This window comes from Lithobates pipiens, unplaced genomic scaffold, assembly GCF_037356315.1.
Source record: "Lithobates pipiens isolate NorthernLeopardFrog02 unplaced genomic scaffold, aLitPip1_a1.2 Scaffold_8, whole genome shotgun sequence".
NCBI classification, from domain to species: Eukaryota; Metazoa; Chordata; class Amphibia; order Anura; family Ranidae; genus Lithobates; species Lithobates pipiens.
This window is the reverse complement of record NW_027507903.1, coordinates 242,582,420-242,605,615: the sequence shown is the minus strand read 5'-3', so window position 1 is coordinate 242,605,615 and position 23,196 is coordinate 242,582,420. Positions and strand designations below refer to the sequence as shown.

General features: G+C 43.8%; 1 protein-coding gene across 6 annotated transcripts in view; it reads left to right on the top strand.

Moving 5' to 3' along the window:
* CNOT2 (CCR4-NOT transcription complex subunit 2) overlaps positions 1 to 23,196 on the top strand; it is a 124,278-nt gene that overhangs the window by 41,944 nt on the left and 59,138 nt on the right. For all 6 annotated transcript variants that reach the window (XM_077468858.1, XM_077468860.1, XM_077468862.1 and 3 more), the window contains 2 exons: positions 4,946 to 5,128; positions 22,896 to 22,975. In XM_077468858.1, the coding sequence (XP_077324984.1) occupies positions 4,946 to 5,128; positions 22,896 to 22,975 (263 nt within the window). The remainder of the gene's footprint in view (positions 1 to 4,945; positions 5,129 to 22,895; positions 22,976 to 23,196) is intronic.

The following is a 23,196-nucleotide window of genomic DNA, read 5'->3' as shown; positions in this document are numbered from 1 at the left end:
TTATGACACAGCCCACCATTGCAGTTTTCTCTTCTCTAAAAATAAATAAATAAAAAACTCTAGCCACTAGAGGGTACAGGGGCCTATTTCTATATAGGCAGGAAGTGGAGGGGTGGACATGTTTGTCATGTGGATGGCAGGGCCTCTTGAGACATAACGGCAGCCCGTTGATACTAATGACGTGACTGCGTAATTTGTGGGGCTCTGTACAACTGTAAGTCAATGCACCCCTAGCAGTGCATTTTAAAGTGTTTTGTGTCTCCCAGAATACTGTGCATTTGGCACAAAAATAGTATGATGCAAACTTCAGAATAATGTGGCATTTTGGTCTGCAGGAGGTTACTTTTAGGCTAATTGGAAGCAGAAAAGGGCTGCATGGCATGCATATGTGCTAAACTAGTATGGGGCAAAGTGCAGTTGGGCATGTGCAGCATATAGTATACATTCTTGTTGCCTAAACGCATGTTTGCATAAACACATGTTTTGCATAGATGTTGCATACTACATACATGTGGCATAAGCACATGGTTGGAAGAACATGGGCATCGGTGCACTTGAATGAGTTGGGTCTGCAGGAGCTTTGTCTTGGGCTCCTTTTCACACTTTTGCGAATTGAAAGTCACGTGATTTTTGCTGCAACTTTGATGTGATTTTGCAGCAACGTGAAGCATGGACTACTTTGAAGTTGCTGCGACTTGAAGACACACAGATGTGAAGGGTGCTCATTGGAAATCATGGGGTATGACTTGTCGGGCAACCTTGCAGTAGCAAGTGGCAGACCTTAGGCTGTTGAAGCAGCATAGAGGCTGCATTGGATGCCTATGTCCTTGTCTAATCCTGACTATAAATACTATAGGCCCAGGTGAAGTTGAGCAGGTGCAGCATTGTATACATATTTTTCATAATCCGTGCATAGAGACGTGCTTGTTTGCAGAGGGCCCCGCGCCTGACAAGCGGGTGGCGCCCATCCACCCAGCATGCACCCCTGCTGGCCGATGAATGCAAATGTTCTTCCCGTATTTTTTTGATGACCACATTCTGCATTCATCTTGCCAACAATTTAGACCAAATTTCCTGTGCCTTTTTTGTAGCTCACACTCCCCCAAAACGTCAGTGATACACCTCCTTTCCTTTCATCATAGGCCTTGTTGACTCCTCCAAATGTAGCGTTTATGGCTGTGGCCAAAAAGCTAAATTATGGTCTCATCTCTCCAAATGACTTTGTGCCAGAAGGTTTGAGGCTTGTCTCTGCTTTTTGGTGTATTGTAAGCGGGATATTTTGTGACGTGCACAGTAATGGCTTTCTTCTTAGCGACTCGACCATGCAGCCCAATATTCAAGTGCCTCCTTATTATGCATCTTGAAAACAGCACAACCATATGTTTTCAGTGTCCTGTATTTCACCTGAAGTTATATGTGGGTTTTTCTTTGTATGCCGAACAATTTTCCTGTCAGTTGTGCCTGAAATTTTTATTTGGTCTACCTGACTGTGGTTTGGTTTCAACAGAACCCCTTTTTTTCCACTTCTTGATTAGGGTTTGAACACTGCTGATTGGCATTCTCAATTCCTTGGATACCTTTATAGCCATTCAAACCCCTGTGTGTTAACTTGTGTGCATGTTATCAGGCCAAAATCCAAGAGTATGTAAACTTTTGATCAGGGTCATTTTTTGGGTAGTTTCCGTTGCCATTATGATTTAAAGAGTAAACACAGTTGATTGATAAGAAATGTCTTCAGCCAAACACTAACCATGAGTGAAAAATGTGTTTGTGTTTATCATTCATATTCTCTGAAAAATGGCCAAGAAATCAAAAATTCTGCCTGGGTATATAAACTTATGAGCACAACTGTATGTGCTTTTTGCCTTGAGCTGTATGCATAGATGCAAGAATACTTGTATACTTGCATACCTACAGGGTTGTATAGTGGTAAACCAACATTGTCTAGGTCTGCATTCTTGTGGAACTGCATATTGGTTTGTCTAATAGTCACGTTATTATGTATCGGTTAGGCTAGCTCAAAGACTTAATATTTTAGAGCAGTCTCTGAGGTGGTTTTCTCCTTCATTGGTTGGATCAGTCTTTGCTTCAGTATTGTAAAATAATTAAATGGTAGCAGCTTTAAAACTGAATAGGGACATGCGGTCTGTCTTAGGATCTCAGTCTGCTGGGCATCCTTCTGTTTCAGGCTCGGTCTGTTCAGTGATGACCTCTCTCCAAGAGGTAGATTGCGGGGCCCATAATCATCAGGAACCACACCGCTTCATATGCCAGGTTGTTTCCAGCCTTGTCAAAGATTTCTGTAATTGCAGTGGAAAGGCGTCCCCTCCCCCCTTTTTTTTTTTTTTTTTTTTTGTTTTTTTTTTTGTGACCATCCTTCTGACTGACCATAGCTTGAGTTTCACAAAGCGTCTAGCTCTGGTGCTGGACTTGCTAAAGACGCAGGGGGGAGTCAATCCAGTATACCTCAATAACCTTTGCTCAGGAAGCAGTTAGTCCACATTTTTCTTTGATGCATTTTGCAGTAGGAAGCTATATCTAAGTTGAAGCACATTCCTTATGTACAGTCCGACTCCAGGTCTTCGTAGAGGATCATTCTCTGTCTGGAACTTTGAAGATCCAGGCGTTAGAATGCCGGAGGGCTCTGTTCCTGGGGTGTTGCACAGCTAAAGATTGGTTGATGGTTTGGAATCTAGAAAGGTTGAATTCTTCCTTTCAGGTATTGGAAGATCACCACTGATGCCAGTTTCTCCATTTTGAGTGTGTCTACAGCTCAGTGGACAGAGTATTCAGCCCATAAATATCTTGGAGCTTTTGGACAGTACGCCTTGCTCTGGATTATGTTCCAAACCAGTTGTAGGTTCTATCTGGAAAAGCCTCTGCAGGGGCATATATATATCAACCATCTGGACGGAACCAGGAGTTGTGCAGCTCAGGAAGGTGAACCACATTCTGTCAGGGACAGCACAAGTGCTGTCTCTATCATCTGTGCATATTCTAGGTTTAGAATAGTGGCAGGGGGAGCCCCACAGGTGAATCTACTATATTCCAAGTTTTACGACAAGTTGGGACAGGTTATGTCTGGGACGAGGGTCCCACTGGCAATAGGGGTAGATTCACTGTTAACGCCTTGGGGACCAATTATGCCTCCTTTGACGCTCTCCCTCTGTTTCGACTTCTGCCACATCTCTTGTGAAGAGTCCGGAAGGGGGTAAAACCGATCATGTTAGCCGAATTGACCAAGGAGGGCTTGGTACACTAACCTAGTGAGTCTTGCAGGGGTTGCTTCTTGGACACTCCCAATCCAGCGTGACTTAATGGTCTTGACTCAGCACTGTTGAGCCCCTGGAAGCCAGCTTTGGGGAACTTTAATTACCGGACTTGAAATGATTGTTTTTGCCTGGGGTGAAGCCAGGAAGTGCCACCCACAGAAATATGTGAGTGGGGGATTTTCTTTCTTTCCCCAATAGGTAGAGGAAAGTAGATTGGCCTTAAGTACCGTTAAGGGTCAGTTTGTCCCTATCCATTTTTTTTCTTTTTTCTTCCAGAGGTCGTTGTTTCTCACTCCTTGATATATGCTTCATATAGCGGATAACGTATACAGCCCCACCTGTCAGGCCACTTTTGTGTCCTTGGGACTTGAATTTGATCTGGTCTGTCCTGGCAGAGACCACTTTTTGAACCAATCGGGAAATTCTGTTGGTCCTTTTTTATCTTGCAAGGTGGCTTCTTTGGTGGCTATCACTTCACTAGGTGGAGTGTCAGAGTTGGCAACTTTCATGCCAGGAGCCACTCTAGTCTCGCATCATAAGGTGATTTTGTGTCCTCATCCATTTTTTGCCTAGAGTGGTGTCTAGTTTTCACTTGAATCACGACACTGTCTTGCCTTATCCTCAGTTGGCAGGAGTAAAATCACTGCATGCTCTGGATGTATTTCATGCAGTCAGAATTGCTTGACTTGTCAGCGCGGATCAGGAATCCTGGTTTATGCTGCTGAAAGAGCCCAGAATGGGTAGGCGGCATCCAAGTTAATTATTTTCATTGGATTTGTCCGTTAATTATTCAAGGCTATGGCCCCTCACCCCGTGTTTTTTTTTTTTTTTTTTTTTTTTTTTTTTTTTTTTTTTTGTAAAAGCGCTCGCTACCAGGTGTGTATGGGCATCTTGGGCCATCTGTAATCGGGTGTCACTGGCTGAGGATTTTAAGGCCAATACACGGTCTTTTGTTCATACAGTCTCAGACTTTTTTACTAGATTGTATATCCAAGCCACGGAGGATACTGCTTTGGCCACAGTATGTTTTGGGCGGCAGAAGTCCTGGCAGTTTCTGTGATTGTTAACCTCCCCTCAAGTGCATTTCTTTAGGACATCCCATATAGTAATTATGGTTGCATGATGAGGAAAGTAGGATTTTTTTTTTCCGTAATACTTACCTGTAAAATCCTTTTTTTTTTTTTTTTTTTTTATTTTTTTTTTTTTTTTTTTATTACATCACAGGACACAGAGGTCCCCCCATCTTTTCAGTGCTTTGCTACAAAACGGAGGTCCTTCCTCCTGTAGGAGGGGTTATAAAGGGGAGGACTTCCTGTTTGACTATTTACCAGTGTCCATTCACCTGTAGGTGGCGTATAATCCATATAGTCGTTATTATGGTTGCACTGTGTCCCGTGATGTACTCAAGAGATTTTACAGGCAAGTATGACGAAAAAATCCTACTTTCTACAGAGGTTAGTTGGCACTGGGGAGGGAACATTGCTTAGGTTAAAGCTACATTTCACTTTAATACTTGGCAAATGTGTTTTGTAAAATCAGTGGATTACCATTTGCTTCTGCATATAGTACTTGGCTGGTAAGTTCTATACACAGTATGTGGCTTTGAAATAGATGCTGTTATGTATGCCGGCATTTCAGAACAGGACATGTAAACATAAACGGTTTTCTTTCAGGGGCATTTTACCGATGAATCCCAGGAATATGATGAACCACTCCCAGGTTGGACAGGGCATTGGAATGCCAAGCAGGACAAATAATATGAGCAGTTCAGGGTTAGGCAGTCCAAACAGAAGCTCACCCAGCATAATATGTATGCCAAAGCAACCGCCATCCCGACAACCTTTTACTGTGAACAGGTAAGCATTTCTATAACTGTGCCTATGGCTCAAGCATACACTCAGGAAGAATATATAAATTCCTTAAATGTCATGTGCTTCTCTTATTTTTTTTTTTTTGTCAAGCTGAAGTTAGAAACTGGCTACTATGCACCACTGCACAAGCGTTTTCCCACTCCAGTTTTAGTAAATCAACCTGTTATTAATTTGATGATCCTGGCTTTATTGTCTGATTATAAGCATTTAATGAATCTGACCCTTAACCTTTCAAATAAAATTGAAGGGGCTCCCAGCTTCAGGATGTGTCCCAGAGCATAGAACCCTGGTGAAGATTTTCTTTTTCCTGGTTGGTAAACTTGTCACATGTACAGAAACTAAGAGTAAGCCCTGGTTCACACTGGAACGTTTTGACATGTCAAATCGGCGGCAAACGGTGCAGCGCTGCATCGATTTCAAAAATAAGTTTCTGTACTACTTTTTTGCGATTTCGGGCAGCGATTTACATTGGCATCTGTGCAGAAACCTGCACAGATGTCTGAAATTGCGGCCGAAATCGGGACTGACATGCACGAGTGAAATCAACTGAACTCTCATGGCTTCATTCCCACAGCTCAGTGTGAACCTGGGCTAGATCAGAATACCAAATATCAGTAATATTCCAGCAAGGGTCTTATTTTTTTTACGTCAGCCTTTCTAGAGGGTGTGTTTATTTTATTTTTATTTTATTCTTTTGTGTGTGTTTTGGTTTTAAGGAGCCTGCAGAGAATTGCACAAGCGATCAAAAGATCATGAGTGCAATGTCCAGCTCCTGTAGACTCTCAGTCCACTGATCTTCCTGCTCTCTGGTCACTGTCAGCTATTCTAAGAGGACGCTCACCAGTGCCCTCGCAGCTCATTGAAAACTTCAAGCTGTCAGCCACAATGGATCTAGAAAGGACTGGTTGACAGCAGGAGAGCCCTACATGGCCATGCTGTTTTCAAATAGTGACAACGGGTGTGGGAAGAAGATCGCCCGCTGTCTCAGGGAGGGGAGTAAAGCGGGGGGAGAGCTGCAGATGCTGCAACTTGTTCCAAAAATCAACTTCTCCGTAAAGTGCTTTCTACTTTTGTCAGTTTGGATATCTACAGTGCATCCGGAAAGTATTCACAGCACTTTACTTTTTCCACATTTTGTTATGTTACAGCCTTATTTCAAAATGGATTCAATTCATTATTTTTCTCAGAATTCTACAAAAAATACCCCATAATGACAATGTGAAAGAAGTTTGTTTGAAATCTTTGCACATTTATTAAAAATAAAGAAAATGAAAAAAATCACATGTACATAAATATTCACAGCCTTTTCCATGACACTCAAAATTGGGCTCAGCTGCATCCTTTTTCCACTGATCATCCTTGAGATGTTTCTACAACTTGATTGGAGTCCACCTTAGGTAAATTCAGTTGATTGTGCATGATTTGGAAATGCACACATCTGTCTATATAAGGTCCCACAGTTAACAGTGCATGTCAGAGCACAAACCATGCCATGAAGTCCAAACAATTATCTGTAGACCTCTGAGACAGGATTGTATGGAGGTACAGATCTGGGGAAGGTTACAGAAATATGTCTGCAGCATTGAAGTTCCAGCACAGTGGTCTCCATCTGTAAGTGGAAGAAGTTTGGCATCACCAGGACTCTTGCTAGAGCAGGCCACCCAGCCAAATTGAGCGATTAGCAGAACGGCCTTTAGTCAAAGAGGTGACCAAAAACCCGATGACAGAGCTTTAGCGTTTCTCTGTGGAGAGGAGAACCTTCCAGAAGAACAACCATCTCTGCAGCACTCCACCAATCAGCCCTGTATGGTAGAGTGGCCAGACTGAAGCCACTCCTCCCATAAAAGGCACATAAAAGCCTGCCTGGAGTTTGCCATAAGGCAACTGAAGGACTCTGAGAGAAACGCAATTCCTGGGTCTGATGAAACAAAGGTTGAACTTGGCTTGAATGGCAAATGTCACGTCTAGAGGAAATCAGGCACCACTCATCACCTAGCCAATACCATCCCTACAGTGAAGCATGGTGTTGGCAGCATCATGCTGTGGGGATGTTTTTCAGTGGCTGGAACTGGGAGACTAGTCAGGATCGAGGGGAAAAATGAAGCAAGATACAGAGACATATTTGATGAAAACCTGCTCCAGAGCGCTCTGGACCTCAGACTGGGGAAAAGGTTCATCTTCCAACAGGATGACTACCCTAAGCCAGGGCTTTACAAATTTGCTTGCAATCTAGGAGCTGGCTAAAAAAGTTAGGAGCCAGGTCCGTAACGGCGATCCGGACCTGTCCCTAGCCTGACATAGAGACGAGTGAGGGGAAGATGGGCCGCCCACCTGTCTCCAAGTCATTGCCCATAGCTCTTGGAGGGACATTTTATTTATTTATTTTTCAAATGACACTTTTTTTTATTTATTTTTTATTGCATTTTAGTGTAAATATGAGATCTGAGGTCTCTCTGACCTCAGATCTCATATTTAAGAGGAGCAGTCATGCTTTTTTCTATTACAAGGGATTTTTATATTCCTTGTAATAGGAATAAAAGTGACACAATTTTTATTTAATTTTTTAAAAACTGTGAAAAAAAAAAAAGTTAAAATAAGAAAAAAATAATAATTTTAAACACACCCTGTCCCGCCAAGCTTGCATGCAGAAGCGAACGCATACGTGAGTAGCGCCCGCGTATGAAAGCTGTGTTCAAACCACACATGAGACATCGCCGTAATCGGTAGAGCAAGAGTAATAATTCTAGCCCTAGACCTCCTCTGTAACTCAAAACGTGCAACCTGTAGAATTTTTTTAAAAAGTTTGTCGCCATTCCACGAGTGGACACAATTTTGAAGCTTGACATGTTGGGTATCAATTTACGTGGCGTAACATTATCTTTCACAATATAAAAAAAAAAATTGGGCTAACTTTACTGTTGTCTTATTTTTTTAATTGAATTATTTTTCCCAAAAAAAGTGCGATTGTAAGTCCGCTCTGCAAATACGGGGGGTGACAGACAGTATTACAACAACCGCCATTTTATTTTCTAGGGCAGTGATGGCGAACCTTGGCACCCCAGATGTTTTGGAACTAAATTTCCCATGTTGCTCAAGTACGCTGCAGAGTGGATGAGCATCATGGGAAATGTAGTTCCAAAACATCTGGGGTGCCAAGGTTCGCCATCACTGTTCTAGGGTGTTAGAACCCCTAAATATTATATTTTTTATTCTAAGTAAAGGGAAGGAGATGGGCGGGCGGTGAAAACAGGCAGTGGAAGCTCCATTAGCATTGCTGGTTGTCATACCAAAGGCCACCACAAGGGGGCACCAGATTCCCAAAGGAAGCATAGGACCGCAGAAGGCCTCAAAGCCACGGCCTCAATTACCGGCCGGCGGTGGCGTGGCCCAACGTGATCATGCTGGGGGAGGGTGTGCACGGAGACAAGATACCCCCAGCTGTGCTACCCCAGGCGCCAGGTCGCTAATTCTAGTCACAAATGCGACCTGTTGCCTAGGGTTTGTCGGGCCCTGCCCTAAGCACACAGCCAAGATAACAAAGGAGTGGCTACGGGACAACTCTGTGAATGTCCTTGAGTGGCCCAGGCTTGAACCTGATTAAACATCTCTGGAGAGATCTGAAAATGGCTGTGCGCTGACGCTCCCTATGCAACCTGATGGAGCTTGAGAGGCCCGGAAAAGAAGAATGGGAGAAACTGCCCAAAAATAGGTGTGCCAAGCTTGTAGCATCATACTCCAAAATGACTTGAGGCTGTAATTGGTGCCAAAGGTGCTTCAACCGAGTATTGAACAAAGGCTGTTAATACTTGTGTTCATGGGATTTTTTTTTTCGTCTTTTGTTTTTAAAGTGGAGTTCCAGTCCCCCAAACATTTTTTTTTTTTCTATTTATTTTTATTTTTTTAAGACTGCTCTGTAACTGTATCAACCTGTAAATGAACAATGTCCCATATTTTTTTGCGCTTTTACTTAAAAAAATTGTTGCGTACTGATCTCGGAAGCAGGCACGTTCCATTTTTTTAGTTGTGGACTTCTGAAATCCTCTCATGTTTATTTCCTGGATTTCTGTGTAGCTGTCTACCCATCATGCACCACCAAATCTCACACCTGCTCAGTAACGCCATATATATCTCTTGGTCTCTCTCTCTCTCTCTCTCTCTGTCTTTCTCTCCCTCTCATGTGTAGCCCGGCTTAAACCATATAACATTGAGCAGATATTGGTGCTTGTAAGATCTGTTGTCTGTGAATGTCTTGTATTGCGTAATAAAGAAAATGGGGCAAAGAGGTGCCCCCGGGAGAATCCGCCATGGTTTATCCAAAAATGAATACTAAACATTACTGTATCAAAGTGTGTGAAAATTCCAAAAAGCATTTAGAAGGTACAAGTAAGGGGTGCATCCCCATCATATCCAGTGTTAACGCTAGGTATGTACCTTCTAAATGCTTTTTGGAAGTTTCATACACTTTTATTTTTTTTATTTTTTTTTTTTTTTGATACAGTAATAAAGTTTATTATATTTTTGTATATTACAAGGGCTTTTGGGGCACCTCTTTACCCAATTTTCTTTCTTGCTCAATAGTCCCTTTTTTGGAAAGGTATCCCGTCTCTAATACATGACAAATTGGTAATCCTTTTTTTTCTAATTTTGTTGAGCTCCTTAACCGCAGCAAATTGGATTCATGTCTGTTTTTATTTTTTAGTTATCTTGTAATGTAACTGTATGCAGGGAGAGAGGAGCTGCCAGAATTAATCGGTGATGTCAGGGGTGGGCTGGACCAAGCAGCTATCAAACACCAGCACATTTTTGGGCTTCTTAAAGTGGGCAGAGCCGCATATACGTAGTGGCCCGTCCTGACCCCATCCTATTGGCTGGTGTTCGGTCCCGCCCACCCCCCAACATCACCAATGAATTCTGACGGCTCCTCCCTCTCCCTTCACAGTTGCATTACAAGACACAGTCCCACAGATCAGTGATGTCGGGGGTGGTTGGGACCGAGCATCTATCAAACATCAGCCAATAGGATGGGGTCAGGGCAGGCTTCGGCTTCGTTCCAGTCTCCTCATAGTAAACACGGAAGCGACGTCATGACGTCACTTCCCGTTTACTCGGCTGCCAATGGCGCCGGTTTAAAAAAAATATACGGTATTCAGAATCGCCGTTTTTGGCGATCTGAATACATTGAGTGTAAAGGAGGTGTGGGGAGTCTTTTAGACCCCTGATCCCTCCATAAAGAGTACCTGTCACCACCTATTGCTGTCACAAGGGATGTTTACATTCCTTGTGACAGCAATAAAAGTGATCAAATTTATTTATATTTTTTTAAAAACAATTTAGTCATTTTAAAATAAATAAAATAAATTTTTTTTAAAGCGCCCGCCGTCCCCGCGAGCTCGCGAAGCAAAGAAAACGCATACGGAAGTCGCGCCTGCGTATGTAAACGGTGTTCAAATCACACATGTGAGGTATCGTCAGAGCGAGAGCAATAATTCTAGCACTAGACCCCCTCTGTAAGGCTAACCTGGTAACCGTAAACATTTTTTAAAGCGTTGCCTATTGAGACTTTTAGGTACCGTACTTTGTCGTCAATCCACAAGTGCGTGCGATTTATAAAGTGTGACATGTTTGGTATCTATTTACTCGGCGTAACATTATCTTTCACATTATGCAAAAAAATTGGGCTAATTTTACTGTTTTATTTTTTATTCATGAAAGTGTCCCTTTTCCCAAAAAGTTACGTTTAAAACACTGCTGCTGTGACATAAAATATTGCAACAATCGCCGTTTTATTCTCTAGAGTCCCTGCTAAAAAAATATATATAATGTTTGGGGGTTCCAAGTAATTTTCTAGCAAAAAATATGGATTTTAACTTGTAAACACCAAATGCCAAAAATAGGCTTAGTCATGAAAGGGTTAAAAACACCCTAAGCTAAAAAAAAGAACATGAGATTCTTTGGGGCAGATTACAGGCATTTTTCTGCCTTTTTTACATTGGTGACCTGAACAAAATTGTGGTAAAAAGAGGCCTTTGACAGGCTAGATTGGGAGTTTATGTACGAAACCCTAAGTTATAAGGGAGTAGGGGAGAGAATGATAAGATGGATCAAGGCATTATACACTCACCCAACGGCCAGAATAAGGGTTAACGGATCCCTGTCTCGCCCCCTAGAGTTGTTCAATGGGACGAGACAGGGATGTCCGCTCTCGCCGCTACTATTTGTTCTGAGCCTTGAACCCCTCTTGGTGGCAATATGTAGGAATCAGGATATCCAGGGTATCAGGGCGGGGGGATGGAATATAAATTATCGGCATTTGCAGATGATGTGTTATTGTATATAACTAATCCAAGAACTTCTATCCCCCCGATCCTGAAGGAACTGGAGTATTATGGAAGATTATCAAACTTTAAAATAAATTTCACGAAGACAGAGATCTTAAATTTGAATGTACCAGAGGAAGAACGGAGTGCCCTAGCATCAAGTTTACCATTTAGATGGTGCAAGGGGGAGTTGAAGTATCTAGGGATAAAATTGACCCCACAGAGACAAGGTCTCTATGGGGCAAATTACATCCCGCTCCTAAATAAAATTAAAAAAATAATGAATAACATGAGGTATAAAGCAGTATCCTGGATGGGTAGAGTAAATGTAATAAAAATGATTATTCTCCCTATTATAAATTACACATTTCAAATGATTCCTGTTCCGATCCCAATGTGTTTCTTTAGGAAATTAAAAACGTTAATGATGACATTCGTATGGCCCTTGAAACGAGCGCGTATACCATATAAAGTCTTAGTAAAGGGAAAAGACAAGGGGGGAGTAGCATTACCAGATGCTAAAAAATATTATGAGGCAATAATAGTAGCTAGAGTTGTAGATTGGATTCATAACCAGAAGGAAAAAGGTTGGGTAAATTTGGAAATGAGACTGAGTGGAGTGCCGCTAGAAAAAATGGTATGGATACCATCTGAACAGCGGAATTTAGGAGAAAACACGAGTAATTTAACGAGACACACGTTAAGAGTATGGGATAGTATTAATAGGGCACATAAATGGACTCACAATTCACCGTTAATGTCACTTTTGGATACAGATTATTTCTTGCCAGGGAAAGAGGAACGTTTATATTTTAGTAGATGGGCAAGTAAAGAGGAAATAGAAGAAATTATAAAAGGGAATAGGTTGTATACGTATATGGAACTCATACAAGATTGGGGACAAAAACCTTTGGACAAATGGAGGTACACTCAAATCTCACATTTTGCACAGAGTTTACCAGGCCCACTGCGGGGATTAGAGTCTGAGACCTTTGGAGAATTTACTGAAGGATAATAAGTGTTTGGTTCGAAAAGTATCAAAAATTTATAAAATATTAAGACAAGAAAATGATTTAGAATTTCCGAGATTTATAGGGAAATGGGAAGAAGATTTAGGGGCACTAAGGAATGATGAACATAGGGTAAAAATATGTAAGTTCACCCACACATTAACAAGAGAAGTCCGTATGATAGAGATGTCGTATAAATTACTATCAAGATGGTATATGACTCCTAAAAGCATGCAGAGGTTTACAGGGGCACAGCAGGCACTGTGTTGGAGGGAGTGTTCGGAAGAGGGCTCCCTCTCACATATATGGTGGAGTTGCCCTAAAATATCCCCGTTTTGGGATAAAATTGTAGAAATTATAAGCCTGGTGACACAAAAGAAATTTAAGAAAGACCCATGGATATGTCTCTTCCACGACACCGAACTAGGAGTAATACAATACAGAAGTACGATAGTCCCCCCACCTCCTCAATGCCGCCAAGATACTGATTCTTCGTTATTGGAAATCTAAACAAATCCCAAGAATTACGGAATGGGTTCAGAGGGTTGAACAAACAAGGAAAATGGAGGAATCATTACATAAACTACAAAACACAGAGGAAAAAGATCATGGGGAGTGGCAACACTGGCTGGCATTGTTGGAGAGGGAGGACTGTCGCGAAATGTTTGAGGGCTAAGGGGACAGAGAGGGAGAGGACAGGGGTGTTTTTTTTTTATTTTTATTTTTATTTTATTTTTTGGGGGGGGGTGGGTGTTAAAGAAATTAGGGAGTGTAAGTAATTGTCGGTAATGTATTTATATGTGAATAAATGTATAATTGATTATTAAACTAAAAGAAAGATAAAGAGAAGGAAAGGTAAAAGAAAAATTTGCCACAATGATGTCAAAAGGAGTTAGCGGAGACATGAACAGTGAGTTGATTATACTCCGCAAGGATAAAGTAATGGACTGAGATGGCACAAAAAAAAAAAAAAAAAAATTGTGGTAAAAACGTGACTTTAAAAGGCTCAGGTGTGAATGCAGCCTGAGTGTTTACAACTCCTTTAACAGGGGTGTGTAAACTTTTTATATCCACTCTTGCTAAATTGGCACAGCACTGTTTCCTATCTAAATGCAATAGGCATGTGCACTCTTAAAGTATAACTAAAGTCAAAACTGGATAGTGGCGATGCACTAGAACCCCTGTTGGTGTGTTTTTTTTTTTTTTTTTATTTGCTGTCTGTGCCCCCAATAGGGAGGCTCTCGCTCACGTTTACCATCAGGCCTCATGCACACGGACGTTTTTACAGCCGCTTTTTTTAGCTTTTTTTGCAGCTTAAAAAGGCCTGTCCATGTTAGTCTATGGCTTCATGCCCACCTAGGCGTTTTTGAGCTGCAAATGGCATAGGCGTTTTTAAGCTGAAAAAAAAACCCAGGACCAGTGCGTTCCGTGGCGTGGAGCTAGAGCTGTAAAAACGCGAATCGCGGGAAAACGCGCAAAAACGCGCAACATATTTTCTTTGTTTTCTGAGTCCTATAGCCAAGAGATGTGTTTCTTAAAAAAAGCTACTTAACGCTAACGCTAAAAAACGCGCAAAAACGCCAATGCAAAACGCGGTAAAAATCACGTTTTTTAACGACAATTTTTCCCCAATCGTCTTTCAGGACAGCCACCTTAGAGAGACACCGGCTCCTCCCCTCTGAGGAAACACCGCCTTCAATTTCATAATTTAAGCCTCCTCCTCCCTTCGTTCCTCAGTTATGGTGTTTCCTCCGGCGGGGAGACATCGCCAAGGAACCTTAAGGCTAAATTCGGTTGGTGAAACTGAAGCCATCCGAGCGGAGCCCTGGCCCCGTTCGGCTATCCGACCGTTCATCGGTTGGTCCAGGACAGTCCTATCAGCGGGGAGCTGAAGTGTTCGTACTGTCCATATACCCTAAACTCCGCTTGGGGAAAGCGGGAAGTTTATGGGGTCGTCCGTTCGTTCACCCGCGGGGGTTTCAACGGAACAAACAGTCCAGTCGGCTGGGGAAGCTGAATACTCGACTGACCTGTACACGCACTCCAATCTTCGCTTGGGGAAAGCAGGAAGTCTTTGGAGAGGTTCATCCTTGCGTTTCGCCCAGTGGGGTGCTGAACGAAGGCGTCCAGGGCCCCCCTGTGTACGCAGCCGGCTGGGAGCTGGAAGCCGGACCGGTAGGCGGGCGACGTCAGTTCCGGTGGGGGCGGACCCCTTCGTTCGATCCGCGTCTTCCGGTTCCGGACGCGGCACGTGAAAGGGAACCTAGCGTTCGGCTGGTGCAGCCTCTCTTTTCACAGTTGCACAGGTAGCTGTTAGAGGCGCATTCGTACCACGCTTCCTCAACGGGAGAATGTCCGAGGCAGAGGCTTCAAAAACTCCTGGAGATAATAGCACCAGCCACTCGAAGGTAAGAGGAAACCTGGGGAGGTGTTCCCTTACCTGTATCCAGTAGCTCCACTGGTGTTCCTCCTTGGTGGTACGGGGGGAAGGGTAGTGTGTCTGGGATCCTGGTGATGGTTGATCCTAGGGGGGGCACTCCCGGTGGTCCTCTATGTAGCGCTGGTGTTGCTGTTTTTTAGGCTCATGCTGCCCCTTCCTGTGTTTTGTCTTTCAGAAAGCCACGAGCAAGTCCCCCCATGGTTCTAAGAAGAAGTGCCCTTCATGTAGAACGTCTATGGGAGACTCTTGGTCTAAAGCTATTTGCAAACAATGTATTGAGGATTTACTTAAGGAACAGGCAGTAGAGCAGGGTGCAGATCTGGTAGCTTCTATGAAGGAACTCTCTGGTACCTTTCAGTCCTTCCAAAACTTTTTTTCCAGTTTTCAGTGGCCCCAGCCTCCGAGCACTCCTACACCAGCGCAGCAGAGTGTACCATCCAGCCCTGTGGATGTTCCTCCTGCAAGGGGAGAGAATTCAGAGGGTCCCAGGGAGGAAGCTGAGGAGGAAATTGACAGTGTCGTTTCAGACTCCCAGGGGGAGTCTGACGCAGAGATGTTGGATGGGGAATCCAGCAGAATCTCGCGGTATAAGCTTTCCCTGGAGGATGTGGATGAGCTCTTGGGAGCGATTCATACCACTTTAGGCATTCAAGAAGAAACTAAGACATTGTCACTCCATGATCGGATGTACAAGGGCATGGGGGAACAAAAGAAGCGGGTGTTCCCAGTGCATAACGTCTTGATCGATACCATCAAGAAGGAATGGCGGGATCCCGAAAGGAAACCTTTCTTTTCTGGGGCATTAAGACGTAGGTTTCCTTTTTCGGAGGAAGAGACTCTCGTCTGGAATAAATCTCCCAGACTAGACGCTGCTTTTTCCCAGGTGTCCAGACACACTGATCTATCCTTTGAGGATATGGGGGTACTGTCTAACCCTATGGATCGAAGGATGGATTACCTTCTTAAGAAGGCCTGGGATTCGTCACAGGGAAATCTTAAGCCAGCCATGGCAACCACGGTGGTGGCCCGCAACATGGAGTATTGGCTCACCCAGATTAGCGCACACATTGAAGCAGGGACAGCAAAGGAGATTATTCTATCCTCCTTTCCCATGCTTCTTAAAGGGATAGCCTACATAGCGGACGCTTCGGCGGAATCCGTGAGGATGTCGGCAAGGTCCTTGGCCCTGACCAACTCTGCCAGGAGAGCCTTATGGTTGAAGACCTGGCCTGGAGACAATGCATCCAAACTTAAACTTTGTGGAATGCCCTTTACAGGAGATCTACTGTTTGGACCAGGTCTTGAAACAGTGCTAGATCGCACAGCAGACAAAAGAAAGGCCTTTCCTGTTAAAAGGAAATTTGGGGAACCAGCCAAAAGAAAGACTCGTCCCCAGAAAAGGGTTGTACCACCCCGTACGGTTCAGCAGAAGAAAAGTTGGGGACTCAAAAGCAAGGGCCCCGGGGGAGCAATTTTTCGCCCTCCTGAACAGCCCAAAAAATCTCAGTGACAGGGTCACGGTGGGAGGAAGATTGGGGGCCTTCCTCCCACAGTGGGAAATGATTTCCTCCAATCAGTTTGTCTTGGGGATCGTCAGAGGAGGTTACCATTTGGAGTTTTCGGAACTCCCTCCTCTGAGGTTCCTTGTCACCGAGCTGCCAAAATGCGCAGAAAAATCATCTGCCCTTCTTTCCTCTCTTCAGGAGTTGGAAGAACAGGAGGTGGTAGTACGGGTTCCAGTAGGAGAGACAAGCAGAGGCTTCTACTCTCACGTCTTCGTGATTCGCAAGCCTTCGGGAAAGTTCAGGCTCATCCTGAACCTGAAGCCCCTGAATGTCTCAGTTACCTACAGAAGGTTTCGGATGGATTCGGTTTACTCAGTAAAAGCACTCCTACCTCCGAACTGCTTCATGGCATCAATAGATCTGAAAGATGCATACCTGCATATTCCAATCGCAGAGTCCCACCAGCGTTTTCTCAGACTGGCAGTGAGAACTCCAATGGAAGTACTACACCTTCAGTTCAGAGCGCTTCCTTTCGGACTATCCTCTTCCCCCCCGAATCTTCACCAAAGTGATGGCAGAAGTTCTGGCATTTCTGCGTCTCGGGGGAATCTCGGTGATCGCATATCTCGACGATCTCCTTCTGTTTGCCCCTTCCCCAGCACAATTAATTCAGGATTTACAGGTCACAAGAAACCTGTTAGTAAGCCTGGGTTGGCTCCTGAACCTGGAGAAATCCAACTTAATCCCTTCCCAGAGGGTCACTTTCCTAGGGTACGAGTTGGACTCAACAGTACAAAGGGTCTTTCTTCCTTTGGAAAAAATTCAAAGGATAGACAGGGCTCTGTTGTTTGTTCAGGGCAACCACCAGATCTCCATAAGGAAGATTATGTCAGCGCTAGGGTTGCTGACATCCGCTCTTCCAGCGGTTCAGTGGGCAGGGTTACATTACCGCCCTCTACAATTATTTGTGCTGAAGGTTTGGGATCACAGCCAGGAATCTTTGGATTCTCTGGTTTCGATTCCAGATCAGGTAAAGAGGTCCCTCTGGTGGTGGAGGAAGGGAGCAAATTTGTCCCAAGGTCTAGAGTGGGTCATGCCAACCTCCAGGGTGGTCACGACCGATGCAAGCAGCTCAGGTTGGGGGGCACACCTAGACTCCCAATTAATACAGGGTATTTGGGAAAAGAGGGACTCGAGGAGATCCTCGAATTGGAGGGAGCTGAGGGCAGTAGATCTAGCTCTCAGAACCTTTCAGAGGGAGCTCCGAGGGAATCACGTAAGGGTAAGGTCGGACAACTCCTCGGTGGTAGCTTACATCAACAGACAGGGGGGCACCAGGAGCAAGTCCTTATGGGCCCTAGCGGAAGCCATCCTCAGATGGGCCGAAGCAAATATCCTGTCCCTTTCAGCAATCCACTTGAAGGGAGAACAAAATCAGGTGGCAGATTTTCTCAGCAGGAGAACTCTGAGAGAAGGCAATTGGGTTCTCAAGCAGGAAATATTCGAAATGATCACCCGGAGATGGGGGATTCCTGCAATAGATCTCTTTGCCGCAAGGGAAAACGCGAAGGTAGCAACGTTCTTCTCCATAAACAGGGGGGACGGGGCATTGGCGGTGGACGCACTAGCACAGAGTTGGGGTTTCTCCAGGTGCTATGCTTTCCCCCCTCCAGTGCTCATTCCAGCAGTATTAAGGAAATTTCAAGTGGAGAATACTACCCTCATTCTAATTGCACCTCACTGGCCCAGGAGGCCGTGGTTCTCGATCTTGAAGGGCCTGTCTGTAGAACCCCCCTGGATTCTCCCAGTGCAGGAGGATCTCCTGTCTCAAGGTCCGGTGTTCTGCCCTCAGGTAGGACGATGGAACCTGGCAGCGTGGCTTCTGAGGAAGAATTGCTAAAAGCCAAGGGCTTCTCAGACCGGTTGGTAGCCACTCTTCTAAACTGTAGGAAAAAGGAAACCCAGTCCATTTACTTAAAGGTATGGAAACGGTTTAACAGCTGGTGTTCAGAGGGTTCCTTCAACGTGCATAGCCCTATAGCCGTTCTAGAGTTCCTACAGGCAGGGGCGGATAAGGGGTTAGCGCTTGGAACACTAAAAGCTCAGGTTTCCGCTTTTGAGCGTGTTTTTAGAGAAACATCTAGCGTCAGATCCTTGGGTCGTAAGGTTCTTCAGGGCCCTAGGTAGGCAAAGACCAGCTTCAAGCTCCCCCTTCCCGGTTTGGGATCTTTCTTTAGTTTTACAGGTTCTCACAGGGGAACCTTTTGAGCCGTTAGAATCTTGCTCATTAAAGCTGATCACTCTCAAAACGGTGTTTTTGGTGGCGATCACTACAGCAAGAAGAGTAAGTGAACTCGAAGCCCTTTCTGTCAGGGCTCCCTTTTTTCAGGTTTTTCCGGATCGTCTGGTTTTGAAGATAGATCCGGCCTTTTTGCCTAAGGTAGCCTCTAGTTTCCACAGGATGCAGGAGATTGTGCTACCTACATTTTGTTCAAATCCAGTTAGAGAACAGGAACACATGTTTCACAGACTAGATGTTAGAAGATGTGTTCTTTATTATTTAGACTGCACAAGTCAGTTCAGAAAGACTGATTCACTTTTTGTTTTATTTTCAGGGGCCAGGAAGGGTTCCAAAGCCTCTAGACGTACCATAGCTAGATGGTTAAGGTTAGCCATTGGGCAGGCATACGTGGCAGGGGGATTAGATCCTCCAGCTGGCATTAGAGCACACTCAACCAGGGCCGTGGCAACTTCTCAGGCAGAGTGGGCTGGTGCGTCTCCGGAACAGATCTGTAGAGCTGCAACGTGGTCCAGTTTTTCTACGTTTGTGAGACACTATAGACTGGATCTTCTGTCAGCCAAAGACCAAGCCTTTGGTCGTAAGGTGCTACAGGCAGTAGTCCCACCCTAAGGTAATATACTCGCTTATCCTCTCTAAGGTGGCTGTCCTGAAAGACGATTGGGGAAAAATGGAATTACGTACCGGTAATGTCCTTTTCCAGGAGTCTTTCAGGACAGCACCGGTTCCCACCCAAATTGTTGCAGATCATCGGGAACTCATTACATGAGATCGTCAGGTAAGACTTAAAAAGTTTATTTGTTTGACGTGTTCTTGTGTCTCCCCAGTTTGGCCGGAGGTACTCTGGAAGAACTGAGGAACGAAGGGAGGAGGAGGCTTAAATTATGAAATTGAAGGCGGTGTTTCCTCAGAGGGGAGGAGCCGGTGTCTCTCTAAGGTGGCTGTCCTGAAAGACTCCTGGAAAAGGACATTACCGGTACGTAATTCCATTTTTCCAGGCGTCGGAGCTAGCTTTGCAGCCAGTTTTTTAAAACGTCCGTGTGCATGAGCACTCATTTGAAAGTAAAAGAAAATCCCAGATTTTGGCCTGTTCCCAGTAAAGTAATAGAGGGGAAATCTTCCAATGGGGATACTAGTTCTGGTGATCTGGGGGTCCCCAAGGATTTCCTCACTTCCTTTTCCCTCTTTGACTATGGGATAGGACGTAAAGGGACACAGATGGTGAAACAAATCTGACACGGGTTATAACCATAGCTCTATCCAAAACGGGTAAAGAAAAAAAAAAGTTTTGCCTATAGTTCTATTTTTAAGTAGAGCATTCTTAAACATAAAAACTGTTTGGTTTTTTTGCATTGCAGCTTAACAGTCCTTGGATGTGGCTAAATTTTTACATTTTATTTTTTTCACTCTTTTATTCCTTCTTTCATGTGGCAATTGGCCAGTAAAACTGATCTGTCCTAGAGTTGCCAGGTTCCTTCTCCAGTTTCTCTGGAGGAGCAAATGGATAGCAGCATTGTTATTCTGTGGAGAGGGTGGTGTTGGATGCACTAGTAGCCATAAACAGATTGAAAGTTGGCTGGTTCAGCAGGAACTGGGCAACTTTCAGTCTATCAGTTTTACTTCAGTACAACCAGCCTGTTGCGTTGGTTTTTTTCTTTTTCTTTTATTATTTTGTACCATTCCATCTGCTGGCTGTAGCTGACAGCAGTGATCATTGTATTCTGACAGCAGGGAAACCTCCAATCTGTATGGCCAGACTTTACATTAGTGACCTAACAATTTAAAGCCCAGCTCCAGGTAACACTTAAGCTGATGAAGAATAGAAAAGCGTATAAAAAGCCTGATCGTTCGACTATAGGAACGTTACTGGGTACATTTCGATTCTCTAAAGTTTTATGCCAAATAGATCTGTTGGAATTTTGTTGCATAATCGTAGGGAAAACGTATAGTTTGAAAAAAAGTATAGCGAATGCACATTGATCAACAAAAAATGTACTGTTTATGTAGTTAACGACTGATATGACAAAAAGTGTGGGAAAACAATTCAATAATGGCCTTTATCAAAAACCAAAGTGTGTTTTTTATTTTCATTTTATAATCCTTTTCTATCCATGTATGGTCAGCTAGTGTTAATTTTGGCAGCAAATTTCGATTTAGTCTTAGGACTAAAATGGCATTTTAGATTTAGTCCCATTTTAGTCTTCTGCAATTTTTTAGTTTGTCGTATTTCATACATTTCCAGTAGATTTTAGATAACTAAAATCTCCTGCAGTACATTTTAGTAGACTAAAATCTAATGGGTGTAATTAAATTGTAATTGTAATGCATTAGTTAACATATCTCTACAATTTCCAAACTCATATACTGCTGGAGTGAAAAATCGAATGTTATTATTTATGGTATTGAGGTATGAACATGCACTACAGACCAGTGTTAATTTTGACATCAAATTTCAATTCAGTTTTAGTCTTTTGACTAAAATGGCATTTTAGTTTAGTTTTAGTCGTATTTTAGTAATCTCAATTGTTTTAGCCATATTTTAATCGACTAAATAGTATTCATTTAGTCAACTAAAATGTTTTAGTCAATGAAATTAATGCTGGTTACAGCAATAGTGTGGGTTTATTTTATTTATTTTTTTTATAGATAAAAGTTGCATGCATAATAATAATAAAAAAAAAAAAGCAGACTACTGTAAGAGCCCTTGTCAGTGTTCAAGTGAAACCAAACGCTTACCTGTCTTTCAATTATGCAACCGTTCTCTTCGTCCTGGCTTCTTCTGAGTGCTAGGCTGCTCCCTTCTTCATTGGCTGGCCCAAGAGGACATCACTCCTGCACATGCAAAGTAATCCCGGTGTTCTGACACAAAGTGTCCGCCTATCGAATAGTGTTCGGGCTGTACTGCGCAGGTGCAGCGCTTGTGCCGTACGGGGGACAAGGTGAAGCCGAACATCTCCGAAGAACGGCGCCTGCACACTGAGTCCAGGTTGAAGCCCCACCATCCAAGTGGCCAGAGGGCTGCTCATGGTAACAGGGCCCCTCACAGGCTCTCTTCGCGAGCCGCGCTTTGGGCACGGCCTCACTTCGCCTGGCTTTTATATTCTAATTCTATGTCCACTTGGCTGTGGGGCTTGAACCTGGACACAGTGCGCAGGCGTAGTTTATCTTCGGAGATGTTCGGCTTCTCCTTGTCCCCCGTACTGCACAAGCGCAGTACAGGGCGGACACTATGTGATGGGGACAGTATCTGATGGTACACCAGCACACAGGATTTGTGCCTGAATGTAAATGAACTATGCTTGCGCAACTCAGGTGTACATTCTAAAGAAAACTGAGCAGGCAAGATTCTTTTATTCTTATTTTATTCTTTTATTGCCGTGAAAACATTGTATGTCTCTTCTGCAATAAAGAGCCTGCCTGTCTGCATATTTTGAAATATAAATGGTTTGTCTCAACCCTCTAACTGCCAGTATTTCTGGACATCTTGCTCTGGTAAAGGAAGTTGAAAAACAGCAGATTGGCTGGTTCACCAGACAAACTACGTTATGCGTCCTGGTTTTACTGTTTTTCAGGTCCAATTTCAGCCTGAATTTTTGGCTGAATTCAGACCTGAAATGCAGTAAGAGACGCACAGGGTTCCTGTGCAAATTCACACTATAGCCACAGCGTAGATGTGTAAACCAGTTCCATAGAGAGCTGGTCAGAATCTCCTGCTTTTACGAATTGGATGTGGAGAATCTGCATCCAATTCACAATAGTGTAAACCCAGCCTTAAGGTATTTTTTTTTTTTTTTTTGTACCCTTAATGCATTAAGGTGAAAAAGCCTTTTGTCCAGCCACCCCCCCCAAAATACTCAATCTCAATACAGCGATGTGCACAGGAGCAGAGGTTCTCCCTTCTCATTGACTCAGACACAGCAGTGGGAGTCCTTGGATACATAGAGCTAACTTGGGAGTGAGCATGCATGAGTGCCCCCATAACAAGCTGTTTGCCATGGTGGGGGGGGGGGGGGGGGGGGGCAAGAAGAGTCGGATCAGGGGCTGCTCTGTGCAACCCCATTACACAGAGCAGGCAAATATAACATTTTTGTCTAAAGTGATTGTAAACATCCTTTTTGTTTTTTTCTTTTGAAGATGTTCTTATGCTTTGAACACTGACCCTTCTTTCTCTGTTCACACAGTATGTCTGGGTTTGGCATGAACAGAAATCAGGCGTTTGGTCTAAACAATTCTTTATCGAGTAACATTTTTAATGGAACAGGTAAGTTTTTGTATATTTAGCTGAAATCTGTGATTGATCCTTTTTTCGAATTTTTATTTGTATTTTTTTTTCATGATCATTGTGAAAGTCCAAACTGAATATCAGTTACCCACAGTGATGATTAACCGCTTGAGGTCTGGGCCATAGCCGAATGACTGCTACAGCGTGGACCTCAATTTCCGGGAGGCTGTCATAGGATGTCCTCCCCTGTGCACGCTCTC